Source organism: Cotesia glomerata, linkage group LG1 (genome assembly GCF_020080835.1).
Source record: "Cotesia glomerata isolate CgM1 linkage group LG1, MPM_Cglom_v2.3, whole genome shotgun sequence".
In the NCBI taxonomy this organism is placed as follows: Eukaryota; Metazoa; Arthropoda; class Insecta; order Hymenoptera; family Braconidae; genus Cotesia; species Cotesia glomerata.
Genome location: NC_058158.1, coordinates 24,605,825 through 24,626,408, shown reverse-complemented (window position 1 = coordinate 24,626,408; position 20,584 = coordinate 24,605,825). Strand labels below are relative to the sequence as shown.

The 20,584-nt window shown below is 28.2% G+C and overlaps 2 protein-coding genes across 5 annotated transcripts; both read left to right on the top strand.

Moving 5' to 3' along the window:
• The first annotated feature begins 176 nt into the window (after positions 1-176).
• Positions 177-5,595, top strand: LOC123262010. 4 transcript variants are annotated; one of them, XM_044723991.1, is made up of 13 exons: positions 177-509; positions 1,032-1,213; positions 1,559-1,988; positions 2,265-2,416; positions 2,499-2,617; positions 2,860-2,999; positions 3,066-3,148; positions 3,291-3,389; positions 3,464-3,682; positions 3,829-3,857; positions 3,932-4,096; positions 4,183-4,377; positions 4,477-5,593. In XM_044723991.1, exons 2-13 carry the CDS (start codon positions 1,033-1,035, stop codon positions 4,687-4,689), a joined length of 2,025 nt encoding a protein of 674 aa, XP_044579926.1. In that variant the 5' UTR covers positions 177-509; position 1,032; the 3' UTR covers positions 4,690-5,593. The 4 variants fall into 4 exon arrangements, with proteins under 4 accessions (XP_044579926.1, XP_044579917.1, XP_044579942.1 ...); XM_044723982.1 differs by having other exon boundaries at positions 1,553-1,988; positions 3,291-3,390; positions 3,468-3,682; XM_044724007.1 differs by having other exon boundaries at positions 179-509; positions 3,291-3,390; positions 3,468-3,682; positions 4,477-5,592.
• Positions 5,596-7,007: 1,412 nt separating this feature from the next.
• On the top strand, positions 7,008-14,234 carry LOC123264225 (venom protease-like). Its single transcript, XM_044727411.1, has 6 exons — positions 7,008-7,143; positions 9,016-9,091; positions 11,630-11,956; positions 12,384-12,689; positions 12,766-13,019; positions 13,096-14,234. Exons 2-6 carry the CDS (start codon positions 9,019-9,021, stop codon positions 13,249-13,251), a joined length of 1,116 nt encoding a protein of 371 aa, XP_044583346.1. The 5' UTR covers positions 7,008-7,143; positions 9,016-9,018; the 3' UTR covers positions 13,252-14,234.
• The last annotated feature ends 6,350 nt before the right edge of the window (positions 14,235-20,584 follow it).

Here is a 20,584-nt window from a genome sequence, read left to right as displayed (position 1 = left end):
TTGTTAGTAAAGAAGTCAATGACATTTTCAAGCTTAAATAAGTGTGTGCACCGAGAGAGAAGCTGAAAAGTATTGATTTTCTAGTATCATAGATGGCAGTAGTGGTATGAAGCAATATTTCTCGAGGTCTACAAATATACATGGTTTTTTTCCGATCTGTAATAAAATAATGTAAAACGTGGTTGTACTTATGAGCCATATAAAGACTATACATATATATCATATCATTCCTTTAGATCTACAAGTTTGCCATGACAATCTGTGGATCCTACTTAAATTTATTATTGTTATAAACATGAATTTGTATAGTAAAAATTTAATATGTATTTATAATCATAAATTAATATCCATGACTCGGTGTGTAAATAATGACCTTTAATTTGGTATCGAGGTGTTGCAACATTATTATTTATAATGACAATGATATTGATGTTAAAAAATGACTAATATCTAAAATGACGTGGTAAAAAAAATAGATTCAGTTACAAATTTGGAAGACATAGTGAAAGGTTTGTATTTATTTAAGATAATAATTATAATAATAAATTTTTTTCTAATTAAATAAATGAAATAACCCAATCGATTCGTTTGCCGGGACTCTAGTCATTGATTCTGGTGTAAGTCAATTAATAAAAATTCGGAAACATGACCTTGATCAGATTTGTTATTTAATTATGCTCTTTATACAAAATTTAAATAATTATATATTTATTGTGATAAAGTTGAAAATCATTTTAAGAACATTAATGTGATAAGAATTTATTAAATTTATTTTATCAGCGTCCATTGAGTTCGACCTCAATATTTCATATGTCGGTTGTTCATTACACGATCGAAAATTTATCTTGATTAAATTATACAGTTATAAAAATTGTGATAATATACTAAAGGAAAAATAATTAATTTTATTTCAGTCGTTACTACTTCTTATTAATTTTTTTTATTACGGGTTAACTTATGGATTTTCTTAATAGTAGACATTTATTATTAAAATAAGAAATATCTTAACATAAATTTATTTATACAAATAGAATGGCAGAAGGTAAGAATACAGATGAAGCTTGGAGAAAATCTAAGACAGATGACAGAAATGCTCTTTTCAATCCAGATACTACTACAAGTTCTGAAGATTCCAATTCTACATCTTTAGCAGATATTTTTGATACTGCTTTCACATCAACAGTGGATCCTACTCCTCAAAGATGCCCTGCTGGTAAAAAACATCTTTAATATTATTTAATTTAAAACATTGATTATCATTAATATTGTTTTATCAATAAATTGGAGTGACTTTGACTTTTTTCAAGGAATTAAAAATAAACTTTTTTGATAATTTTATATGCATTTCATATAACTTTTTGTCTAATGTTTTTAGTGTGATAAAATTAAGTTTATACGATTTTTAACTATCTATTGATTTCGTGTATAAAGAAAGTATTTTTAATATCTTAATGCTATTTTTAAAGACGTAGAATGTTACGCTGACCGATCAAAGTTATCTCGATTGGGAGAATTATTTTTAATCAATGTTAATTTATATTAAGGAATGAAGTTACAGTTACAGAAATGGAGTATGAGCATTTATTTGCTGAAAGTGATATCGAAGAAGCTGATTCACAAAATCGCGTAGACTCATTTGTAAATCAACCTCAACATTCAACGTCGTCTAATAATCTCGTGTTTGCATCATATAGATCATCGTCAACTCCAATAACTGATTCACGATATTGGCGTGGGGTTCGTGTAAATAATTGTAATATGTGTAGAACAAGATCACGAAGAGATCCAGTAACACAACCGCTAGATAATATGTGTGATGAGAGACTCTGTTCTCATTATCGTCGTAAGAGAATATTATATGATAGAGAATTACCAGCGAAGCATAAAACCAAGAAAAATGAACCTCATAAAATAGATAACAATCAACAAGTCAGTAACTTGAGTATCGCTGGACCGTCAAGGCTTATTGATACTCCAGTTGACTACAGGTATTTTTACAACTATTATTATTATTATTATTTTTTTTAATTCTACATGAGTATTTTTTACATTTTAAATAAAATAAAAAAATCCGATTTTAATGTTTAATGCTATAGAAATGATTTATAATTTTATTTTAATTGAAAGGATCTAGTAGTCAAACAAAATTTAGCAATCTTAACATCGCTACTGCTATATAATTTATATTTTCAGCATAATCACGGTGCTTCGAAAAAGATAACACTACAATAGACTTTAAACCGATATCTCTTAAATATTCCTAGCATAACCGGGTCAGCCAACAACATCATTGATACAATAGACGACAACTCCAACAAAATGACAAGACAAGTAACCAATGAAAGGTCTTCGTCCCAGTCTAGTGCTGCTTCTACTCAGATTTTACCAAGCGTTTCTCATCAAACAACTAGCAAAGGTAATGTTATTATCCGGCTATCAGTTTTATTGATTATGTCATCAAATCAATATTGTTTAATTAAATTTTAATACTTTTTTAGATCATGATGATATTCCTTCAGCGCCAGATTTGCAATTAGATTGGTCTTCAAGTAGTGAAAGCGATGACGAAGATGGATCAATTCAAGTTCTTGAGACTGTTAATTACAGCAATAAACAAGTATGTAAATTAATAATATATATATATATATATATATATATATATATATATATATATATATATATATATATATATATATATATATATAGATATACATTTTATTAAATGACTATTACAAAAATTAGTACTTACAAGTATTTTTTAATTCAAGCATAGCTATTAATATATTTACATTTTTTTGAGTATTTATTATTGTTTTCATAATTACCTAAATTATCATGAGTAATAAATTTTTTTTAAAGAACACAAATCAAGACAATGAACAAAGTGATCGAACAGTGACTGTTGTGGATTTAACTGCTGAATCTGATGATGAAAATCATAGTCATTCAACTGCAACGAATTCCACGTCACCACAAGCTCAAGAGATTTCATCTCTCAGGTATTATTATATTTGTATATATAATACAATATTTATAATGAATAATATAAATTTATGATGTATTAGGAATAATTACTGTGTTCATCGGCCACCCGAGCACCCTCGTATAATTCCTGGCGGCGTTCCTTATCACCGATATCCATATCAAGGTATTTACATATACAACTACTTAAAATTTTTATAAGAAATTTTGTTCATATTATATCATTTTTATAGATTATTATTATATTTTGCTGTAAAATTAATAAGATAAGTGTAGATAGGCAGCTAATTTTTTTTTCTGTTTACCAGGGACAAGAATGCATCCAATGTATCAACGCATGTGGTATATTCAGCAACGTGTACAAGAAACTCAACGGCGTCGACTTTATCAACGATCATCAGTACACACGTGAGACTTTATATCAATATTTAATTCTTTATTAATTACTAGTTAATAAATTTATATATTATATATTTTTACTCTAGTTGCACTCCACCAAATGCTCACATGTATCAACCGGGTCGATTTGTAACAGACGAAAATTCTAGCCCAAGTAGTCTTCCTCAAATGTGCTGTGCAGCAAATGATAGCGGAAATCACGCAGATAATTATCCTCAGCATCCTGTTCTACCACCTCCGCAACAACCTACTGTATACAGTCACCCGGAAGCCAGTGGACCTGAGCCTTTAGTAACAAATAGTAACTATGATTTCAAATAATATTTTACAAATTGATATTTTACATACAATTTATGAGCCTCTTGTGGGTCTATAATAAGACTCCAATAATTAATATTTAAGCCCGTGTAGGATAAATTAATAATTTTATGTATCTTGTTTTACCAGGGACGAGAATCTTTCCATCTTCAGGACTGGTCAGTTAAACTATTTATTAACCATTTTAAAACTGTCAGTTATTCAAATTTTAACTATTTTTATTATTTTATAGGTGAATGCAATGCGTAATGCTGAAATGGAAGCTTCTCCACCTGATCCTATGCATCCAATGCCTGTTCATCAACATGTGCATCATCATATGTACCACTGGCCCCCGCCGATAGGAAGACCTCATCTTGCTCGTATGCCACACGTGCATATTATATCACCCCATATGGTAAGATAATATTTAGTTAACAATTGATTAATTGTCCAATAAATGAATATTGTTTTATTTATTGTTAAAATTTTATTTGTTTTCAGCAAAATAATGTACCACCTGATATGATACCTACGTATCCGGTACCTCTGCCGGACTTTGTTTTCCAAACAAGGCATATGAATACAGGCTTTGAAAATTACATGCGTATTGTTGATTTGCGACGAATGTCTCACATAAGTTGTGGTGCCACACAAGAGTCTATTGAAAACCACACGTTTCCCCACAAATACAAACGTGTAAGTATTATTTAATTGTCATTTTAAATTTGATTGTGTAAATCATCACCAGATATTTTTTAATGAATAAAATTTTTTTCCGTGTTTCATAAATATCAGGTTAAAAAGGTGGAAAATGGAGAAGATGCTATTGAAAAATGTACAATATGTTTATCGGAATTTGAAGATTTTGAAAGTGTCCGAAGACTTCCGTGTATGCATTTATTCCACATAGACTGCGTGGATCAATGGCTATGTACTAACAAACGATGTCCAATTTGTCGGGTCGATATTGAAACCTACTTTCAGAAAGAACTTACAGCAACCGTATAGCTTAAGGTCGGTAATGTTTTCTCATAATTATCGTATATTAATTAATATCCTATTTATTTATTGTATACCAACATATTATTAACGGCCTTACACTCAATGGGTTTATCAAACTTTATTCAATACATGACAGAACAGTTTTATATAGAGAACAAAGTAAATTGTATTGAATCAATATTTACAACGTAGTATTTATATTCAATTTATAATAATAATAATAAAATTATTTAACTCATTGGCGTATTCAGAAATTATAATTTGTAAATATTATATGTAAATACTTTTATAGCTGAAATTCAATATAAATAACTGATCAATGCAGTAATATTCGACAAAAACGGATGCTTCACTATTTAGTATTAATAATAATTTTACTATAAAGTCTTATAATTAAGACTGTAATTGGATTTATTTATTTTAAATTGAGAAATTAAATTTACAATGTATTACTATTAGATAATAATAGTAGACGTCTAAAAAGTATAAACTGAAAAAATTTGCGTATAACTAGAATTATTGAATCATATCCTATTGAAATAACCTTACCAATTCATAAGTCCCACTAAAAAGTTTTTGCACATCATTTTCTTGATTTCACCGATGGTGCTATAATAAATATATATAGCAATGTTGCTATAAAAATGATACAAAGTACGTAATATTGTTTCAAGATAAGTACATAGTAGTAATCGCAAAGATAAAACTAACAGTAACACTAATCGTAATTATAATATTAATCATGCAAATAATTGTAAAAACCATACTATAAAGGAATATTTTTTTTTTTTTTTTTGTGAAAAAACTTGTCATTAAAACTATTTATTAGTCTTTATATCAATAACTAGAAGATAGTGTGTTAAATTATGTGAATCTTATTTTATGGGTAATTTTGTGATTGAATATATTTTAATTGTTTTATCTCAATGCAATTATTGTTATTTTATTAAAAATTAGATCTTTTAAAAATTTTCAAATAAAAAATAAAATGTAGCTAAAATAAAAATGATAAGAAAATTCTTTCTTAATTAAGAAACTTAAAAACAAAAAAACCATCGTACGTTCATTACTTGTAACGAAGTAAAAATTGTTAATTATATAGATATCGTGGCAACAATTCCGGTTCATAATTAGTTTTATAGATAATTCTTTGTAAAAGAATAAAGGAATATGGGCAAATGAATCATTTATTATAGTAATTCAATTAACTGCCAAATAAATTTTTGTGATACTGAAATTTTAATTTTTCTGAAAATTTATTGTAATGATTAGCCTAAAATGTTAATTATTGGCTAATCTTATAATAAATTAAAAAAAAACTAGTTATTGATTTTTCTCAATATATGAATTTGTAAAATATTTTGAAGCATTACAATAAATAGTATAAAACAAAAAAAAACAATAATTAATATTGAATTGAGGTGCTGCATTTCTTACGGACTATGTAGATACTAGATTTGTACATTCAGTACGACTAAAGGTTGAATCATCTGTAATGTAGGCAAAATAATGAAATAATTACTATTATTGAATAATTTTATAACTATTAATAATTTATGTCTTTCTATATTGTAAATATTACAATAAATAATGTATCAATATTAGTTGTATTGATTTACTATTAGAGTGTACGAGCCACGTAAAAATTATTAAAAAAAATTTACGCATTAAAAATCAATAAAAACATAAAAATAAATGTACAGTCGTTTTATTTATTATTAATTTATTTTATAATCATAACTTCTGTCTATTTAAAAATAGCTATAATTTAATTTATTTAATAATAATTATCATTAATATGTTATTTGAATCATCCGGTTTTGTATTTATATTATTTTTAATCGCACGTTATAATCATAGCTGAAAATGCATTTATGACATTTTGTGTCCTCGCGTGAAGTTGCAATCACGATTCACTTAAGTTAATGGAATTACCCGAGTTGTCATTTTTATTACAAATCACTCAGTTCCAGGATTAGTATTGTTACATTAAAAATTCAACAGTCTGTTATAATTTATTACATCAAGAGTGAAGTAATTAATTTAATTTTAATAATTAAAAAAGCATTAATGAATCATTATAATAAATAAGTCTATTATTAAATTATAGTTATAACAGGATTATTTAATAAATGTATTAAATGTAATTGAAATATTTTCGCACCACGTGTAGTTATGATTCAGTTATACCGACCTTGAGTGTTGATATGATTATTATAAAAAAGTCTTTTTTAGTGGACCACGAAATATGTGTAAGTGTAATTAGCCGATCAAGTATCGATTAATGATCCGATTCCCAGTACGGCGTGGAAACGCTTCTGGATATAAAGAGAATGTAGTCAGTATGATCATCGACAGTCTTCTTTCGTCGTAGTGATCTCGAGGCTGTGTCGCGCAGTTGACTAGTTTATTTTACTTAAATTTTCTAACTTGCGCCCAGATTTATCAATAAATAAAAAGGTATTATCTACAATTTATTTAATTTTTTTGTTCTTATCATTACCATATTCAATAATGTACAAACATTATTTTATCTAATAAATCATTTCATCCTAATTCAAGAAACTTCTTTCAAATAGATTATATCGTACGATACAAAAGAAACATTTTTTTTATTTTAAAAGTGAATTATGTCTTGTAGATTGAATAGACAAGACTTTGAATTAATTTTATTTTAAATAATATATTTTTCAAATTTCTTGTAATAAGTGTTAATAATTGATAGATTAATTATATGTGTTTATAGAAATCACTAAGCTATTACAAAAAAAAAAAAATAAAATTGCTGCAGTGATAGAATTGTTTATACACGTGGTAATGATTTATGATTATTTAATATTCAATTCAGCGAACGTCTCGATTTTATTGATATAAACCTTCCGATATGAAAATCGAAAACTGAAAATTTAAAACAAAAAAAAAACAAGTTTTTAATCAGATAGAATTACAAAAACCTAATTTGAAATAAATACCCTTGCTTTAAAATTAAATAAATAAAATAATTTTTAATTATTTCCTTTTAAAATACCAAAGTGTGTGCTGTGTCAACAAAATCTAGTACGATTCTAAAACAAATCGAGTAATTTGAAGAGTTCTTGTAGATATCGAAGTTTATTTAGATTTTAAATCTGATAAAAACTTGAGATCAATCGGTCATGTCATGTAGTTTTCAAGAAGTTTAAAGTTCAATTGTACTAATAAATTTAATTTAGCTTTTGGTAGAAATAACTTTTACATATCTGATCTAAAGAACTTGAATATATGTAAATTCAGTGTTGATAAATATTTTAGATTTCTGCAAGAATCAATCAAGTTAACATGTTTTAGAAGTGGCAACTGATAAATACTTTTTTTTTGTCAGTCCTCTTAACGTTAACAATTTTTACTGCAATCAAAAATTTATTAATATTCCGTTCTTGTTAAATTTTTGAATGAATTAAGTCGATTATTTTAATTGAGACAGAGGAATCAAAATTTTTGAAAACTTTGAAGTTTTTTAATTTGTAATTTCTATTATGAGAAAAAAATTTTTTTTTTACTTTTTAGAAATCCTGAAAAATACAAAAAAAAAATCAAAGAGCTCATTGATATTCAAAAGTTCTATAAGATTGGTCCATATAATTAGTCCGTTATCATATCGAACACCATGAAAATGAAAACGTTGAATAGAAACTTAATTAATAGTTTTTTAAAAGATTTTTTAATAACGGATGTTGACAGTCAAAAAAATAATCATTACTTTTTCATAAAATAAAACCATAAATACTAGTATATTCATTGTGTATAATGAAAAAAAAAAATTATTCAATTGATTCAATCGTATTAAAAATATCAAGGATAATTCATAACATTTTCTGATTTTTAAAAATGTGTCAGAATAAAAAAAAAACACTCAAGCAAGATTGAATCCGTTTTTTTTTTTTTTTTTTTTCATTTTTTTGTTCATTTTTTTCATTAGTGTTATTATTTCCTTATTATGTAAAAAAAAAATTAAAATAAATCGAAGGGATTCCCAAATGATGTTTACGAATGACAGAATTTCAAACGCTCCATTATAATTTGTAATCGGAAGTTGAGGCAGTTGAGCGTGGACATTATTATTGTTGGAGAATAAGAAATATTAAAAAATGTATAAATTAAAATTTGTTCATTACATCAGTCAACATTCAGTGGTTACATGGCCTTCACATACAATTATTTTTCTCTTGAGGATATGAGGCATCAAATTAACACCTGAAACTTATGTCCTTCAAAATTCCCAGGAACTTTGAACCATAAAATTTATTCCTGTAAGATTCGTATTTAATATTTGATCGATTTTTTTATATGTAGAAAATGGACGTGCACCCCAGATGGCTTTTTCATTTGATCCTAACTCTGTTAATCATCAAATCAACCCAATCGCAGGGTAAGTACGCTGCAAAATTATTTCTTAGAATTATACATCATCATCAAATGTAGATCTAACGAGGTCAAGGATTTTTTACACGCAAAAGGCACGGGCTCAATACTCAATGATAGTATGACGTATAAATGACTTTAGACATATCAAGTGAATTGAAACCTGAATGATGAAATTTAATTCATACTCAACTTGTTTACCTTTTTTATTAGCATCATCATCATCATCACAGAATTTCGTAGTTGAAGCATTTTTTCATGCGCAATTTATAAATTGTTAAAGACGTCATCGTCAATTATGTTACTAAATAAATATGAGTATTGTAAATCTTCGCTTCTTACAATAGCTTGCATTTTTTATTTAAGAAGCTTTCTAATAACAAACATAATGTTCATTATCATTTTTTTTCTAATGACCGAAATTTTTTCTATTAATTACTTAAAAATTTTCATGTATGGTTAAGAGATGTAATGTATAAATATAATCTATTTAATAGTTAAAAGTAAATAAAAATCTCGGATAAAAATTTATTAATTAATAAAAAAAAAAAATACCACTTTTGTCTTTAATTAATGGTTTGTATGTTTATAAAAATGACATCAATACAATTTTTTATGACAAAATTTTTGGATGTTCTAGAAAATCCACTTATTAATTATACATCAAACAATAAAACATTGTTATCAAGAAATATAGAATCATTAAATCCCATAAATTAAATTATCATGCTATTGTTTTACCGTTATTTTATTTTTTTTATTGGTGCTCACGTTATTGAACTTTTTATTTTTTTATATTTTAATTATAACTACATCAAAACTTATTTTATGTTTCTTAGAATTTACCCATTTCACCTTTTCCTATGGAAAGTCCATTCAGTAATTATGAATTAAAATTCAATCAATTCTTATTTATAAATATTAATGGTCAAATCGCACAAATTAATTTTTCTATTACAAGATTTACTACTTATGTTGTCATTTTAATAACATTTTTTAAGGAAAACAAATCTTCTAAATATAAAGTATATGTGTCTATTGAAAAATATTATTGTAAATTTTCATTTTTAACTTACTGTTTTAAAAATTAATGTAATTTTAAAAAGTAGGAAGTTATTGGTTTCGGTTCGATATTGAGAATGCGAGTTTTCATTAGATCTCAGAATTTTGAGGTCCTAGGAAGACATTCCGACTATTTCCGGCTGGATGTTCGGCCGCGCGCGCGCGCGCGCGCGTGTGTGTGTGTGTGTGTGTGTGTGTGTGTGTGTGTGTGTGTGTGTGTGTTTATATAGATGTATGTATGTAAATAAAATTTGGTCGTACGATATCTTTAGAACAAAACACCGATCGAGATGAGCGATACGGTCTTCGAAAGTGTTCATTGAGACTTCAATCACATAGATTTTGAAGGCAATCAGTCGAGCCGTTTTGAAGATATATTAATAAAAATAAAAAAATAAATTTTTTTTAAGTTTTTTTTTTTAAACTTTTATAATATTTGACTAATCAACCCCATACATCAGAGACACTTTTTTTTACTTCAAGAATTGGGTCAAATGTCTTCAAGAAATTACAATCGAACGACACGTTTAAAAGTTATAGCCAATAAAAATTTTTAAATTTTTAAATTATCGTTTTTTTTTTTTATATTACTTAAAATTTCGGCTCAAAGAGCTCAAAAATCAATCAATAGTAACATTTGTTAGTTTTTCAAGAACGTAATATGCGGTAAGTTCCAGGGGCGGCCTACAAATCAATTGCTTTTCTGATTTTTCTTACTATGATTTACATACTTCATTAAAGAAGCTTTTTTAGTATTTACTGTTATTTTTTTCTAATGGTTGAGATCTTATCCATTTTTAATAGAGTAAAGTAAATAAAAATTCCAAGTAAAAATTGATCAATTAAAAAAAAAAAAAACAGGAACAAAAATCGGTATTATTACTAATTAATGATTTTTAAGCTTGTAAAAAAAGTCATTAATACAATCCTTAATGACTTAAAACTTTTTTTTGTTTTGGAAATTCCATATTTCTATCGATAAATATAAAATTTATAACAAATATAAATTCATTTTTTTAAAATCATGTTATTGATTTCTTATCTTCTATTTTAATCCAAATTATATTAAAAATTTTTAACTTCCCGCTAAGAAAATTAAAAACTTTCAAAAGTTGGGAAGTTATTGGTTTTATCCCGTTTTTCGAAAATCAAGTTTCTAACGGATGTTGACGTTTTGAGGTCCTAGGAAGCTTCCTCGAATGTTTCCGCGATGATGTCCGTATGTATGTATGTGTATGTGTGGGTGTGCCATTTTGATAACAATTTTCATTAAAAAAAAAAATTTATAAATAAATCGTATACGTATTCACAAATGAATATGATTAATAAGAATTAATATTTTTCGATCATGTACGTGTAATTATGAAAATATAATTACGTAACTTTGATTGATCCATAATTATGATTTATCGTTTACTGTGAGTAGTAATATAAATATTCTTGAGATGAAGAATGATTCATAACAAATGAATGATTATTTTAGGAACAGATTGTACGAATCCAATCAATCTATCAGGAAAATGTATAAATATTAGAAGTTGTACACCGCTTCTCGATTTGCTCCGGACTTATGGTAGTTCAGCGGCTACTTTTTTACGGAATTCCATGTGTGGATTTGATGGTCGAGACCCAAAAGTATGCTGCCCGATAAGTGAAAGTAATGTTGATGAGAACGGTAATGAATTCCCAACAACGCCGTCACCAGAGCCCCCACTACGGAACACATCCTATGGCCCATTATTTGCTCCTCAATGTGGCCAATCTAATGGCCCAATTCCAAAAATCGTTGGAGGAGTTCCCGCAATACTTGGTAATCAATCTTTTGTTTTTATTATTTTTTATTTTAAAACCGCAACTTTATTTTAAAACCACAACTTTATTTTGATATCATTATCAATTGGTCCGCACTATGGACAATTAAACGCTCACCGACCATGTCGGAGGTCATTACTGAGACCTTCACGCACGTAGGAAAGAGTATATACGCCATAAATATTTATTTCTAAAAAAAAAAAAAATAAAATAAAAAAAAACAATTCAACAATAAGCAATAAATATTTCATGCTAAGAAAAATTAAAACTTAAATTTTTACATACCAACCGCGATTGCATATATTTGTCATATTTTTTTAAAGTTTTAGACTTATATGATGCTTTCAAATGTAAATATTGTGTTAATGACTAGTAATTATGTTAATTTAGAAATTTGATTTATTATACCAATTAAATTTGTATAGGAACCTGGCCTTGGATAGCAATATTGGGTTACCGATCAACTAAACATCCGAATCGGCCATCATGGCTTTGTGGCGGAACTTTGATATCCTCCCGTCATGTTTTGACGGCTGCTCATTGCGTTTATCTACGCCGAGACCTGTATGTTGTTCGTCTTGGTGAACTTAATCTCGACGATACCGTTGATGATGGAGCCAATCCAGTTGATATTTCGATAGATAAAGCTACTGCTCATCCTGATTACAATCATAATCAATATACCGATGATATTGCCATGATAAGACTAGCACATGATGTTCAATTTACTCGTAAGTATCATTGACCTTCCTGTTTTTAATACAACCTATAATTATAAAAATTAAAGGATAATTTATTTAATTACAGCTAACTTGCAACCGATATGTTTGCCATTTGTGAAGGAACTTATTGGCAGAAATTTTGTAAATTCTATACCTTTCATTGCTGGTTGGGGCTCAATTTATTACCGAGGACCATCTGCCTTAGCATTGCAGCAACTTCAATTGCCTGTAGTTGAACCAGAGACATGTGTTAATGCCTTCAAACGATTTAATACTGCGGTTATTGATAATCGTGTTATTTGCGCTGGTTTTGCTAAAGGCGGCAAAGATGCATGTCAGGTAAATTTTGCCGAAATTAATTTTATTGTTTAAATATTTATTTTATTATTAAACACAATTTTTTTTTAATTTTTAGGGAGACAGCGGTGGTCCTTTGATGTATCCACTTGGAAAATCATTTTACATTATCGGTGTTGTGTCCTACGGTTTTCGATGTGCTGAGCGCGGTATTCCTGGCGTGTATACCAAAGTCGAAAAGTATACCGATTTTATAACATCTAATCTAGATTAAATGTGATTTGTTCTGCTTAGATCTTAGATAGAAAACTTTTGAATGCTTAAATTTATATTGAGACTAAATTTTTATGAATTAATAAAAGTAATCATAAAAATAATAAATAGGAATATAAATAAAAATAGTGTACTTAAATTGTAATATTCAAAAGTAATTTATTCTATTTTTAACACAATTTTCCATAAAAAATTTCATCTTTTAAATATTTATCGTTCATGGAACTGTAACTATTTGAATAATAGATCATTGATGACTGAACTATTCGTGGTATGATGTGCAAATTAACCACATTACTTATGATCTTTTTGCGATTGTACTTATTAAATATATAAATATAAATTAAGTTTTCAAAAAAGCGGCATGATGGCCGAGCGGACTAAGTCATTATCCTCATAGTTCGTTCGTGCATCATGTTGTGAGGCGAGGGTTCGAGCCCTGACGGTTGTTCGACTAGTTTCAACACCAGCCGTCGGGGGTCACTCCGGTAGCCGAACTGTACTGACATGGGTTTTCTCTGTGGTTTCCCCATCGCCACAATTCCAACAACCGATAGAAAGGGGTGAGGAATAGGGTAAATACAGTACAGAAAGCACAAGTCGGTCCACAGCCGCATTGGAATGAAATTATATGTGCGAAAATTATATGTTGATTATAAAAAGAGTGGAGAATATGTTGATAATAAAAAAGGGTTGAAAAATTGTGCTGATAATATAGAGCGGATGGTAACCTTGTAAAAACCAGAAAACGGTATACAAGTAAAACTCATAATAAATAAATAAATTAAGTTTTCCGTACTCAGTAATTATGAATCATGTTTACTAGCTTTGTCCAAAGAAAAACTTAAGCATAAAATATGTTCAGACTCGGGAGTGGCATTTTAATTTTTTGACATTTACATGTGATACTCAAATCAGCAAATGTTTAACATTTTTTTAATTTTTTTTTTTTCATTAATTAACTAAGGGCTAAAAAAATATTTTTGAATAATTTGACTAAAAGTTTTTCAAATATTTTACATATTTCCATAACTGTTATTACTTTTTGAAATTGAATTTTTTCTCTATAATATAATTGGATTGTAGGATTAAAATAATAAATATCACAAGTTAATTATTAAAATCCCGATTTTATTGTTTGAAATAATATTTATTATCGATTGATTATTATTTACTGTAGTTTATTTTTTTCTGTTTACCTTGAAAAATGCTCATATTTTTTTATTTTATCACAACTCATGATGAAGTATTCATAAGTAAGGTAACCGCACAATGTTGTACTTAGTCATCCACAGAAAATTTAAGCGTGGAATAAATATTGCCAATAAAATATCTATGCAAAAAAATGTTCATAATGAAATTATTTCACTTACATACGAATATTTTTTTATTGAGATGTTTCGTTTGATTCATAAACATATAAGGATGTGAAACAGCCCTTTGAAGCTTTGAGTATAATTTTAAAATATTTTAACTGTAACATTTTATAAAATACGGTACCTAATTGATAGAACTATTAAAAGTCAAAACTTTTCAAACTTTTTTTTCAAGTATTCATGTATTTTAAAAATGACATTGAAATTACCAGATACTCGACAATTTTTTAATTGTTTTTAAATAACAAACTAGATCCAGAAAATTATTTTTAAAGAATTGCATATATAATTTTTTAGAGCATCTAAAGATATAATTTTTAAAATAAATTTTCGTAGATATAATATTAGTTAAAAAGCTTCTAAAAATTATCGGATGTCTCTGAATTGTAGTGTCACATTTAAATATTAAAAATTAATACAAAAATTGAATAAAATAAAAAAAGCGCCATTAATTAGAATTAGAATAAGGATGAAAATACGTGACACAATGCGTTTATTAAAAATTTTTCAAATTTTCAAAGCCACTAAAGAAATTTAAAAAAAAGTTCAAAAGTCCCCTAGCGGATCCATATAAACTGTGTAAACTTAGTGTAAACTCGATGTATACTTAGTGTCAGTGTAAATTAGGGGTTTATTTGGTGTATACTCAGTGCATATTGAGTATACACCAAATACACTCCAAGTTTACACTGAATTTACACGGTGTATATGCGCACGATATACACTGAGTTTACACCGAGTATACACTAAAAAAATTTTTTAAGTCCTCAGGACAAAAGTTGTGAAGAAAATTTTTTTTGAAAAAAATTGAAATTAAAAAAAATCAAATTTTGAAAAAAAATTAATATTTTCAAAAAAATTAAATTTTTCAGGAAAATTGAAAAAAAAAACACACATATACATACATACATACAGACACCATAATAAAAACCGTCGGGAAAGTTTCCTAGGACACCTCAAAACGTCGAGATCTGATTAAAACTCGATTTTCGAAAAACGGATTAAAACCAATAATTTCCCGATTTTCGAATATTTTCAATTTTCTCAGCGAAAAGTTAATGAAAAATAAAATTTTGCAAATAAACTCAAGTAATAATTTTTTTTTATTCAATAAAAAAAAATTCACTCAGTGGGGACTAAATCAATTGAAAATCATTCACCCCACATTCACTCCGCAAATTTTTAAGTTTTTCTCCAAATAATATATATTGAAGTGTTTCTGAAGTTCTATTCTTAATTTTAAAAAATTAAGAAATTTTTTTCGCATGCTAAAATAGAACATTAGTTAACGACGCGGCACCTCTATTAATTTATGTTAATAAGGTAAAGTACCCAGTACTTGAACAATTTTAAAAATGGCCCTAGTACTTGAACAGTTTGGAAATTCTTATATTATTAAAAAACTCCGGCCGTAAACATTAATATTTAATGTAGGGTAGATGTACCGTTTGTTGTCACTTTAAGCGATTCCATATTTTTTATTTAGAATTTAATTAACTTAAGTAAAGTATATAATAACGTTATATGGATTAATGATATCTTTAATACATTAGTTATCGAATAATTAAAAGCAAATACCTTATAAACTTACTTTAGTTTAAAAAAATATAAATAATTAATCATACCTGTTGTTTCACCAGTAGTGGCCATAGAAGTACTACTTTTGGCCATCGGTTGCACCACTTGTGGTCATAATAAATAAAAGTTTTTGGTGGATGGAATATTATTAATATTTACTCAATTAATTAGCAAAATATCAATTTATTTTTAACGTATTTAAACATAAAATAATAAAACTGTTACAGGTAAAGAACTTTAAGTTAATTTTTAGACATTTTTCGCGGTTTTACAGATTTTTTCGCAGGTAATTCTTTAGCTAATTTTTTTCTAGCTTTTTCCTCTAATTTCTCTTGTTTTATCTTTTTATTTTTTTTCAATCCTCTCTTCTCTTTCAATTTTTTTAATTTTTTTTTCTTCTTCTTTGTCATTTTTTTCTTTTTCTTTAGCTTCCATAATTTTCTATCCACTTATCAGCTGTTATTACTGAAGGCAAATGTTCAACTGCACGTTTGCGCTTTGATGACTGTTTTTTAGACTTAGGCCACATAACTATTTCATTTATGACTTCGTCTAATGATTTTCGACGCATTGTTATAGTATTAGGATTAGATACATTTTCCGTGCTAACAGAAGAAACAGCATCAGGTTCTGTTACCTCAATAATAACAGGTGATGATTGGATAGCGTTATCACTGGAAGGAAGAATTGGTCTAACACTGGTAGAATCATTATCAATATCTAAAGGGATAGGAGGTTCAAGTAAAAAATGAACTTCAAAATCTGAATTTTGGTTAGGACTGTGAGAGATCAAGGATTCCAATTGTTCATCGACTAAAAAAGAATAAAAAACAAAATTAAACTAAAACATGATTTTAAAATTAAATTAAAAAACCACTGGAAAGACACTAAAAACCGATTAACATTAGGAAGTGTTTAAATTTTTGTTTTGTCTAATCATATACTCACCTTCATCAAGAATAGGCTCTGAAAATTCAGGAAACGGAAATTCAATAATGTCGTTGTCTTTGGAAATCGAAGGATTGAGATCTTTAGACGCGATAGTGAGGCACGATGAAGATTGCAGTTCATTATCAACATTTTTATCATCTTCTACAGCCTTGACCCAAAGATCATACAAAGCTCGTATTTATCATCAGCTTCCCAACCAATGCCTGCGGCTCTTGCGTTCTTGAATCGTTGTAAAACTTCTGCATCAATTTTACTTTCAACGAATTGTCAATGAGATGAAACTTGTGATGATTTTTGTGAATCAGATTCGTTAAAAATATTGTGATCATTTTGAGATTCTTTCATCTCAACGCATTTAGTGTAATCAACTGCGTCAGCATCGAATGGGCATATGCCACAAGCTTTAAATCCACTCTTAATAACATTAACAAAATTTTCTTCATTGATGAGCTTTGACAAAAAAGTTGGAACATTATGTTTTTGCACATCAGCACCATTATTTTCGATTCGCCAATTACGGACCAAATTCTTCTACCGTTGTTTTAACGGGAAAAAAAAGATACATCGAGTGGCTGGAGAATATGTGTTGCGTGTGGTGGGAAACAGCACAGGATAATTTGTTTCTCTTTACAGAACTTACTTAGATGGATCGACATGTGAGAGACATGACCATCTAAGAATACAATCACTGGGAGTTCAATTTCACTCTCTTGAAGAAATGGATAAAAAACATTTGGAAAGTATTCATAAAAAGCTTCACTAGTCATCCATCCGTTTTCCGATTTCCCTATCCCCCAATTCTTTGGAGCAGAATCAACACAAATCTTCGGTAATCGTTCGTATTTGAATATTTTTAAGGGGGTATTCTAGTCTAGAATTTTGAAAAAAATGAAAAAATTTTTTTTTCATAATTCGATAGTTTAGATATTCAAAAATATCTCCCTGCAAGGATTTTTCAAAATTCAAATTATTTTCAAAGTTACAGCCGTTTTAGTGTCGTGGCAACTAGAACGGGTTGAGCGGACGACTGCAACAATAGACTACGGGCGGTCCGGGCTACCTGAGTATGAATAGCTTTCTTTCTTTCTTGTCATATACTTTTAGTTTACTATATCAATAAATTACTATATCAAAAACGTATGGGATCGCGTCTCCGGAAGGCAAAAAAAGAAAATAGTAGAATTGGTGGTAAGGGTGCTGGTAAATTGACTGATAAAGTAATCACTCAGTTGTCTGCGTACTACGGATTTGCTATCCGTCGTCATCCTGAATCTGTTGAAGATATGAAACGAGAAATATGGGCCACGTACTTGCATAAAATTTCAACTGATAAGAAGCCTCAGCACATGAATTGCCCTCCTGGACCAGACAGCTGGTGCAAGTGGCAGAAAGCAGCGGCCGAAGGAACTGAGGATGACTTTCACCATGAAAATCCACCTCTAACTGATAAGGTTTTAAAAGTTATGAAACCTATTTACGAATGCTTATCAGATGATTCTTTATTAGAACGTTGCTTGGGCAGCGAAACTCAAAATAACAACGAGTCACTTAACTCTTTAATATGGACATTTGCACCCAAACATATCCATGCCGGGTCCCAGACAATTGAGATTGCTAATTGTTTAGCAGTTTGCATTTTCAATGAAGGCTTTTATACTATTTTACAAATAATGAGTCTAATGGGAATAAAAATAGGTATGGAATCCCATGGGTTTGCTGTTAGGCGCAACGCAGTAAGGATTGAACGGTCTGAGGTTCGAGCTTCAGATGCTTCAAAAGAGGAAAGAACTGCTCGTTATACAGAGAGAAATGCTGAAAACAGTCAATATGAAGTAGAGGAAGGCCCAATGTATGAAGCTGGGATGGCTGATTAAGAGAATGTAAGTTAAACGTACTATTTTATCAGTTACGCTGCCTGAAACTGAACGTTAAACTTTAAACGCGTTTTTCTCGAAACTACTTTTTTCGATACGGTGATGCAGATATCTTAGGTTCTAATCAGCCGATTTACTTGAAATTTAGCATGAATATTCTTCAATTATCTCGCTTTCGCACTAACCAATAAAAATTGAAAATTTCAAATTTGTAATATTTTTAAAAAATTGGAGGAAGTTGAAAAATGAGTAAAAAAATCTACTTCTATTTTTAAACAGCCGCCATTTTGTGAAAAAAATTTTTTTTCAAGTTTTGTTGGTTTGTGCAACAATGAAATTTGTACTGATCAATAATTTGGCATTGTTTTTTTTTCAGATGGATACAAAGGGAGAAATCCTTTTCACGAGGACATGGCCTTTTTTTTTTCTCTACTTCAAGGACTTATATCTTTTTGAAAATTTATTTTTTTTTTTGAAATGTATTTTTTTGTATTCTTGAAATATCAATAAACAAATGATAAAAAATTGTATAGTAAAAATATTTACTGCTTCTTTTATATTAATTGCCAAAAAACGCTTGAAATTCAAACCTCTAGACTAGAATACCCCCTTAATGGGGGTGCAAACTCTCCAGCAGCATTAACATTAAACATTGTCGTTACATTTTCTTTCTCATTACCAGCTACATCGTAGACAGCCTTTTCTCTTTCTGCCAAAACAAGACCACCCTTTGGCGCAAGATGTATTGCTGTTTCATCCTTGCAAAGATGTTCAGCTCTTTTTTGTCCAACGCGTGGATGACGTTTAAGGAAACCTTCAAACCACTTTCTTCCAGGGATATTGTTTATTAAACGGATTTTTAATTTTGGCTGTTCAAGTATAACTTCCAATTTCAAATGTAGGACCCAAAAGTTGAACGACATAGCGCCGTGTGTTCAAGTATACCGTCTCTCATTTTTACGTGACTAGTATTACTTGAACTGTCTAACTCAATATTAAATAAATATTTTAGTGTTTTAAAAAATACATTTAATCATATAGTAACAAAAAAATTATACAAATAAAGTAAATAAAAAAAACTATAAACAAAATTTATTATTTTTAGGGCGAATATTAGTGTTTGAGAAATAAAAAAAAAAATTACACGTTCTAACCTCACATTGTAAACAAAAGGTAAAAATACATTTGAATGTTTCTTAAAGTAAAGGACTTAAATGTATGTTTAATGTTAATTTTATAATATAATTTAGCAGATATTTGATAATTTTAAGAATTTTTTTAACAAGTAAATTATGGTAAAAAAAATTGACATTTAGAAATTTAAAAAAATTAAAAATGCAATTTTTTAAAAATAATTTTTTGGAACAAATTTATTTATTTGTTAAAAAAAAATTAAAAAATAGTCAAGTGACTGCTAACTTTAATGTCATATATAATAAATACTTATTTTTGGGCCTAAAATATTTTATTTTTATTTAACACAAAGTGTCTAAAGCCATACTAAATGATTGTTCAAGTTCTGGTACAGAGGTGTTCAAGTACTGCAGCCTGTCAC